The 9,052-nt window shown below is 35.1% G+C and overlaps 1 protein-coding gene across 1 annotated transcript; it reads right to left on the bottom strand.

The window, feature by feature from the left end:
* On the bottom strand, window positions 333-2,631 carry LOC18781213 (thioredoxin 1). Its single transcript, XM_007212047.2, has 2 exons — window positions 2,030-2,631; window positions 333-887 (listed from the first exon to the last, which is right to left on the bottom strand). Exons 1-2 carry the CDS (start codon window positions 2,289-2,291, stop codon window positions 574-576), a joined length of 576 nt encoding a protein of 191 aa, XP_007212109.1. The 5' UTR covers window positions 2,292-2,631; the 3' UTR covers window positions 333-573.

Genomic DNA, 9,052 nt, shown 5'->3' with positions numbered 1-9,052 from the left:
CTTCCAATGACAGGGAGTTTGGCATCAGAAAGAATGTTACCAAACATCAATCCTAATCCTCAGGAGACCCCACGTACTAAGAAACTATAAAGGAAAATCCCCTAAAGGTGACCCCAAAAGGGTTGGCATGATTTTCAGGACTATTTGTTTGTAGTATGACGGCTCTATTCATTGAACCAGCCCCTTGGCATTATCTCATAACGAATTTCACTTTGGTGCTTAACCCACTAATATATATTTCCAAGTAATTCTACATTCATATTGTTTAACTGCATCACTTACTATGATCTTCAATCCAAGACAAAGAAGCACAACTGTAACAAAGGCAAGCATGTCCAAAATTCCCACGTACACAACTAACATTCTAAAAGAGAGATTCAGGTAATAAATAACTAAGTAACTAGCATTCTCTGAAAGAAAAAAAAAATTACAGCTTTATCCAAGTAAACTATACAGAAGCAGACATGAGTTTATTTTGGTATCTAAACTCTGAGACATCAGAATCTAGAAAGAGAAAAAACACATACAAAGGCGCAGCTTAGGTCCAGCAAATACATTCATTACTTACCACCTCTATAAGAACTTTTCTATGCTGGTGGTTAATGTGGATTTGGGAACAGCGCCAATAACTGCATCTTTTTTCTCGCCACCCTTGAATATGATGACAGTCGGGATGCTTCGAATCCCATATTGGGTTGCAATTGCAGCGCCTTCATCAGTGTTTACTTTGTAGCATTTAAGCTTCCCAGCATATTGCTTTGCCAGTTCATCAATTATAGGGTGGATCATACGGCAAGGCCCACACCATGGGGCCCAGAACTCAACCAAAACAGGGGAGTCGGATTCAAGGACAAGTGACTGCCACGTTGCATCAGTAACAGGAGGCACTGCAAATTTTTAAACTACTTACAATCAAGAATAAAAATTACAGCACTGCTAAGAGCGATAAACAAACATATGTGAAAACTAAAAGCTTCCTAATGCTCCGGAGATAGATTGCATAGAAAGAAACAACCAGTTCAATAAGCACACCTGCTAGGTCAAAACAAAACTTCTCTTATAAAAAATTTAAACCATTATTATGCTTGATCCATTGCCTATAAACAGGTCCGATATATTGACCTTAGATGAGTAAACGTATGTACTTTCATAAGTATAATAATGAAAAGTAAGCATGTATCTACACATAATTTTGGTCCCATCACTAATTACTCCCAGCATCCCTAGGTTTATTATTATATTCTGTCTTTAATGATCAGTCGCCATAATTCTGTAAACATTTTGCCTGAACTCATAACATTGACTTTGGAATAATTTAGTCAGTCACCATGAATTAAGTCCCTTGACAGTCACAAAAATGGTCTGTCTTTAGGCCACCAGGCAGTATTTCCACTATCCACAGGTTCAACCAAAAAATTACGAGAAACCACAAATTACTAAGATAAAGATTGCCTAATACTCTAAAGTTCATCTTCAGAACCATTTGACGATGCTTCTTACATGAGCTCATCCTCAGTTGTCAGTTCCTACTATCTTTCCAGATTCACAATCTCAAACTATTTTTGAGTGAATCCCAAGTTTTCTCATAAAGTTCTAAAACCAAAATAATATATTTCTTCAATCTCAGCGGGGCACTAACATCTCTTCAGATCAGCTATTCCATGTCCAATTGTTTCCTTTCATTTTCAAACTCTTTACAAGAAATTCCTGCCATCGCATCAACTACTTATGATAGCTATAATATGAAACGTCTTAACTCAATCTCAGCTACCATGCTTAAAAAAACAGAAACTTTCAAAGGCTGCAAGCTCAAAAATTTCAACTTTACAAAATAAACCATTTCAATCAATCATCTGATAACAACCCAAAAATCAAACCAATAATAAATAGACAAAAGTGTCGTAACTAATAGAAATGAGACAGAAAAAAGAAATCCTCTTTTATACTTAATTTCCAGACAACAAAAATACATCATCTTAAAGTAAACAAGCTAAAATCATGACAGGAATGGCGAAATTACAAAACTGACCTTCGACAGCGGTGTCCTGAGCCTCGCAGACGACGAGCCCACCTCGGCGATGACGAGCTCCTCCGGCAGCCGGACCGTAACTCAGCGATCCGATAGAGCGAGTTCGGAGAGCGGACCCCACCTTGAGGCCTCTGTAGTGACGCAATCCAGAGCGGCCGGACAATGACGAAACCGAGGAGGCGGCGGCGATTGGAGAGAGCGCAGCCGAGGAAGGCAGGGCGGAGGAGCGAGGAACGACGAGAGAGTCGAGGACTGTAGCCATGGCCGCAGAGGATCGGAGCTGAAGAGAGAGAGAGAGAGAGAGAGAGGTGAGAGAAGCTTTATTGTGATGGGGAGATTTTTAGGGTGGAGACGGAGTAGTTGATGGAGGAGATGGAGATGGAGATGGAGTTAGAGCAGGCAGCGAGCGAATGGATGGGGGTATGGCTAGCGAAGGCATTTGGTATTATTGGATCAGACGACAACTGAGGGGGGTCAACTTCTCTCCTTTGACTCTTCCTGCTTTTTGGTGAAGTGACCAATCAAATTCCACCACCTCACCACCACTATTAACAATTTCGATTGAAATAATTTTATTTATGGAGTCTATTTTTTTCTCTTTCTTTTTTATTTTCTTTGCATTGTTAGTGAGAAGAAAAAGAAATTTGCTAAAAATAGTATGACAACAATTTAATACTTGAAAGATATGTTGGGAATTGCTCCTTGTCTCCATTTGATGATTTTACATCAATCCTTGTAGTGTGTTCCTCCAAATATGTTTGTTATCTATGGCTTCAAACTATGAGTAGTAATCAATTTAGATTTACACAAAATTTTTGTGGAGTTTACTTTTTTCTTTAATTTAGATGAGGGTCCTATTGAAAAAATAATAGCCTCATGACTACATGTGGTTCATGAAACACAATTTTTTCGAACTTTCATGAGTTTCGAAAGTAATTTGTCAAAACGGAAAATGAGTTTCAATGAGTAAGAGAGTATTGTGTAAAATGAAGGATCCAATTTCGACACTCTAACACTAATGAATTTTGTTTTCTATAAAATTAATAACATTTTCAACAGAAAAGTAATTTAATAGTAGCTTATTTTTTTTTCCTTTTTTTGTTTGCATCTTTTTGGTAAGCAAAAAAACCATTGCTAAGAAAAGTATGGCAACAATTTAATACTTGAAAGATGTTGCAATTGCTCCTTGTCTCCGCATGATGCCTTCACATCATCCTTGTCTTGTACCTCCTAACATGTGTGGTCTTTTTTTTTTTTTTCCCTTTTCATGTTGGTGCTTCTACGTTAAAAATGTGTATATTTCTTGACCATTATCATCCACCGCTCTAAACTATCTCGTTTTGGACTATATTTTTAGGAAGAACTTTTATAAAAAAACGCTTTTATTATATAGATGTTGACATTTTCATGAGAAATTTATGTAGGAGTGCTAGAAAGCGCTTCTATGACTCAAAAACAGTTCTAAAATTTTCTAACAAACTTTGTTAGAAGCGCTATTAGTTGTAAGAAAACACTTTTAGTCCTTTCAAAATTATTCCAAACAGGCAAGAAATATAGTGGATTTAGATATATAAGTTCTTGTGGAGCTTACTTAAGTGGTACTCTTGTGCGGAACTATGCAGGCCTTCATAAACTTTTCAAAGCAAAAATGATAACTTTTGGAGAATTAAATTAAGTGCTAGACTTTTATGAAGTTTTTAATTTCAGGTTAAATTGTAGCAATGGTCCCTAGATTAAAAATAAACTTTACTTTTCGTCACTCATATTGCTAAATTGTTATGGTAGTACTTTAATTATGCCTTCTCTTTTAGGAATCGTCTTCTTCGTCATCTTAGTCACTTTTTCCGTTAAAAATGATGACGTGGCATGGACAAGTCCTACTTGGCATGGGCAAAAATGTCTTCTCACACAAATTTTTTTTTTTTAAAAAAATATCTTCTCTCTCTCAATCCACCCAGATTTCTTCCATGCCAATTTCCTTTTCCTTATTCTTTTCCATCAAGTCGGGGTTTATCTGGAGGGTTTTGGATCTAATGCCCTACTTTCTCTCCCCCACACCCATCTACTAACACATGAGATCTTGAAAGGGGAATTGAAAAGGAAACCAAACAATAAAATAAAGAAAACGAAAACATGAGAACAAATATGGATTTTGAAAAGGCAAATCCTCCAACATACCCCAAATCCAACAGACCTTAAAATCCAATTTAAAAAGACAAATCTGGATTAAAATCACATGAGATGCTGATATGGCTGTCTCTGTTCAATCCAACATGAAAGAAATAACTCAAAAGTTGACTAAGATGACGGAAATGACGATTTCTGAAAGTGGAGGCATAATTAAAGTATCACCGTAATAATTTAGCAATATGAGGGATGAAAAGTAAAGTTTGGTCTTAGTCCAGGGACCATTGTTACAATTTTGCCTTAATTTTATATTGAATTTCATTGACCTTGTTTATACCATATATGACCGGCAAATCAGAAGACGACACGTGGAAAACGGACCCACGAAAGGACCCGTGAAAAACCAATAATCAATTGTGTTTCTCAAAGCACCATCGGCAGTGCGTGAGCCTTCGGCACTTTGAACTATCAATTGTAACAGAAGAAACACTTGGTTATGAATTCTTCACAGGTACACATGGCGCCTCCTTAGGTGATGTCCAGAGTCCCACCTTGAAATTTCCACTCAAGATGCAAGCCTCCTGAAGTTTATAAGAAAGGGCACAAGTCCCAAAAGGAGGTAACTGCGACATTCGACAATACTGTCATTAATCTGTCTAGATCACTATTCATAACATACTTATTCTAATTTAAGTATTGGAAAGCCTTCAGCTGGTACCACACCAGTATCAAAGGGTTTATTGAGCATTCTTTGTCTTGCAGATTGATCACTCTACCGAAACTCACACGAAACTGAAAGTAACATCATCACTAAATTGAGCCCAAAATTATCCAAGTATTTTTGTGCATCAACAAACTTTAACAAAAGTTTTTTATTTATAAATGTGTAATTGAAATCATTTATAAAGAAAATTGTAATTTATTCGGTTTGCTAGATAACAAATCACAAATTCCTATGACCAACTTTTCTAACTTTTATCCGTAACTCTTTGAATTTTTTATTATTTATTTTAAAGAAGCAATCCCAACTCTACCATGTGTAGATGGACCAGGCGCTCTGAAAACCGTGTCAGCCAAATGTTGTGGAATAAAATGCAGGAGGCTTTTCCTTTTTCAATTTTTATTTCTTTTCTTTTCAGTATATGAGGCTCAGCAGAGGAATTTGGAAGTTCATATGCTTGTCTTTTTTTTTTTTGGTGGACAAGTAAATTAGAGGTTTATTTGTTTTTTCCCGCACCAGATTTTATGTTAAGAAATATAAAAGAAAGAAAAAATATTGGTATTAGTTGTTGCTGTTCTGAATAGTGAACAGCAGTGAACTTGAGGGAAAAAAATGTATAGAAAGCTTTCCTCTTACTGCTTCTTTCTTCTCCCTTTGACTCCGATCAGTTGGATTTTTGAGGTCCCATATTTAAACAGCATAATACCAACCCAGCTCACTGAGTTTGAGGAAATGGTTTCAAGGACTTCAACAACTATAGGCCCACTAATTAGAGAAGCTGGAAGATTATTATAATCTTGTAGCTTTCTTAAGTTTCTTTCTTTCTCCTCTTTCTCTTCCTCTAAATTGGACTTGAGCTCCGTTGAGGAGAAAGACTTCAATAAAATAAGAATATCACTATTTTGCTAATTCTGTCTAATAACGTTGTGACATAAGTGATAACAAAACAGTATTATCTCCGTTGCAAATCAAGTTTTTCTCATCTCATTTTCAGTTTCACGTAACTTGTTGAGTTGTTCTTTCTTTGTTTAGCTTTCTATATCCCTCTTATAGACAGTTTTTCATATCTTATAAAAGGATTTAAATGGTGTTATGGGTACATTTTAGAACAAATGATTACTTGCTTAAACATATGTGTTGTCATCTTTTTCAAGAGGAAACCCAACCAAACTCATTGAGGTTACAACTCATTAAACTAAGCACAGAAGCAATGATGTTGTGGTTTAGTGGTATTTCCATTTTGGTGAATGTATATATATATATATATATATATATATATATATGCATGATGAAGATATAAAGTTTCAAAGCACAAATTCTAATGAAATTTTGGTGGAATGGTGGAGGAATGGACAATGAGTAATGGTGTCAGCTAGGGAAGGGAGAAAAGGACAATGAGTCTCTTATTTTACTATTTTGTCCTTTTAACTAATATAGCTATTTTTGTAACTTACATCTTACACCTTGTATTAAGACAACTTTTTACTTTAATTTCCATGAAAAAGAACAAGATTAGGGAATAGATTAGAAGTGGACAATCAGGTCAAATAGAAACGCAACCCCTTCTTTACCATTTCCTCTCGTGTCAATGATTTGTATACGGACTCTCAAACACATGACCGTATCAAGTGTCAAATTAACCACACGCCAATAACTCCACTTATTTTATTTTCTTTGCATTGTTTTAGTGAGAAGAAAAAGAAATTTGCTAAAAATAGTATGACAACAATTTAATACTTGAAAGATATGTTGGGAATTGCTCCTTGTCTCCATTTGATGATTTTACATCAATCCTTGTAGTGTGTTCCTCCAAATATGTTTGTTATCTATGGCTTCAAACTATGAGTAGTAATCAATTTAGATTTACACAAAATTTTTGTGGAGTTTACTTTTTTCTTTAATTTAGATGAGGGTCCTATTGAAAAAATAATAGCCTCATGACTACATGTGGTTCATGAAACACAATTTTTTCGAACTTTCATGAGTTTCGAAAGTAATTTGTCAAAACGGAAAATGAGTTTCAATGAGTAAGAGAGTATTGTGTAAAATGAAGGATCCAATTTCGACACTCTAACACTAATGAATTTTGTTTTCTATAAAATTAATAACATTTTCAACAGAAAAGTAATTTAATAGGAGCTTCTTTTTTTTTTTCCTTTTTTTGTTTGCATCTTTTTGGTAAGCAAAAAAAACCATTGCTAAGAAAAGTATGGCAACAATTTAATACTTGAAAGATGTTGCAATTGCTCCTTGTCTCCGCATGATGCCTTCACATCATCCTTGTCTTGTACCTCCTAACATGTGTGGTCTTTTTTTTTTTTTTTCCTTTTCATGTTGGTGCTTCTACGTTAAAAATGTGTATATTTCTTGACCATTATCATCCACCGCTCTAAACTATCTCGTTTTGGACTATATTTTTAGGAAGAACTTTTATAAAAAACGCTTTTATTATATAGATGTTGACATTTTCATGAGAAATTTATGTAGGAGTGCTAGAAAGCGCTTCTATGACTCAAAAACAGTTCTAAAATTTTCTAACAAACTTTGTTAGAAGCGCTATTAGTTGTAAGAAAACACTTTTAGTCCTTTCAAAATTATTCCAAACTGGCAAGAAATATAGTGGATTTAGATATATAAGTTCTTGTGGAGCTTACTTAAGTGGTACTCTTGTGCGGAACTATGCAGGCCTTCATAAACTTTTCAAAGCAAAAATGATAACTTTTGGAGAATTAAATTAAGTGCTAGACTTTTATGAAGTTTTTAATTTCAGGTTAAATTGTAGCAATGGTCCCTAGATTAAAAATAAACTTTACTTTTCGTCACTCATATTGCTAAATTGTTATGGTAGTACTTTAATTATGCCTTCTCTTTCAGGAATCGTCTTCTTCGTCATCTCAGTCACTTTTTCCGTTAAAAATGATGACGTGGCATGGACAAGTCCTACTTGGCATGGGCAAAAATATCTTCTCACACAAATTTTTTTTTTTAAAAAAAATATCTTCTCTCTCTCAATCCACCCAGATTTCTTCCATGCCAATTTCCTTTTCCTTATTCTTTTCCATCAAGTCGGGGTTTATCTGGAGGGTTTTGGATCTAATGCCTACTTTCTCTCCCCCACACCCATCTACTAACACATGAGATCTTGAAAGGGGAATTGAAAAGGAAACCAAACAATAAAATAAAGAAAACGAAAACATGAGAACAAATATGGATTTTGAAAAGGCAAATCCTCCAACATACCCCAAATCCAACAGACCTTAAAATCCAATTTAAAAAGACAAATCTGGATTAAAATCATATGAGATGCTGATATGGCTGTCTCTGTTCAATCCAACACATGAAAGAAATAACTCAAAAGTTGACTAAGATGACGGAAATGACGATTTCTGAAAGTGGAGGCATAATTAAAGTATCACCGTAATAATTTAGCAATATGAGGGATGAAAAGTAAAGTTTGGTCTTAGTCCAGGGACCATTGTTACAATTTTGCCTTAATTTTATATTGAATTTCATTGACCTTGTTTATACCATATATGACCGGCAAATCAGAAGACGACACGTGAAAAACGGACCCACGAAAGGACCCGTGAAAAACCAATAATCAATTGTGTTTCTCAAAGCACCATCGGCAGTGCGTGAGCCTTCGGCACTTTGAACTATCAATTGTAACAGAAGAAACACTTGGTTATGAATTCTTCACAGGTACACATGGCGCCTCCTTAGGTGATGTCCAGAGTCCCACCTTGAAATTTTCACTCAAGATGCAAGCCTCCTGAAGTTTATAAGAAAGGGCACAAGTCTCAAAAGGAGGTAACTGTGACATTCGACAATACTGTCATTAATCTGTCTAGATCACTATTCATAACATACTTATTTTAATTTAAGTATTGGAAAGCCTTCAGCTGGTACCACACCAGTATCAAAGGGTTTATTGAGCATTCTTTGTCTTGCAAATTGATCACTCTACCGAAACTCACACGAAACTGAAAGTAACATCATCACTAAATTGAGCCCAAAATTATCCAACTATTTTTGTGCATCAACAAACTTTAAGAAAAGTTTTTTATTTATAAATGTGTAATTGAAATCATTTATAAAGAAAATTGTAATTTATTCGGTTTGCTAGATAACAAATCACAAATTCCTATGACCAACTTTTCTAACTTTTATCCGTA

This window comes from Prunus persica, chromosome G4, assembly GCF_000346465.2.
Source record: "Prunus persica cultivar Lovell chromosome G4, Prunus_persica_NCBIv2, whole genome shotgun sequence".
NCBI lineage: Eukaryota > Viridiplantae > Streptophyta > Magnoliopsida > Rosales > Rosaceae > Prunus > Prunus persica.
Note: the sequence above shows the minus strand (reverse complement) of the source record. Positions and strands in the feature narration are given on the sequence as shown.

Bases quoted from the DNA above. Each gene is read 5' to 3' on its own strand.
- LOC18781213 (XM_007212047.2), bottom strand. From the start codon at position 2,291: ATGGCTACAGTCCTCGACTCTCTCGTCGTTCCTCGCTCCTCCGCCCTG. The intron at 888-2,029 runs GTCAGTTTTGTA...AAAAATTTGCAG, and splicing joins TCAGGACACCGCTGTCGAAG to TGCCTCCTGTTACTGATGCA.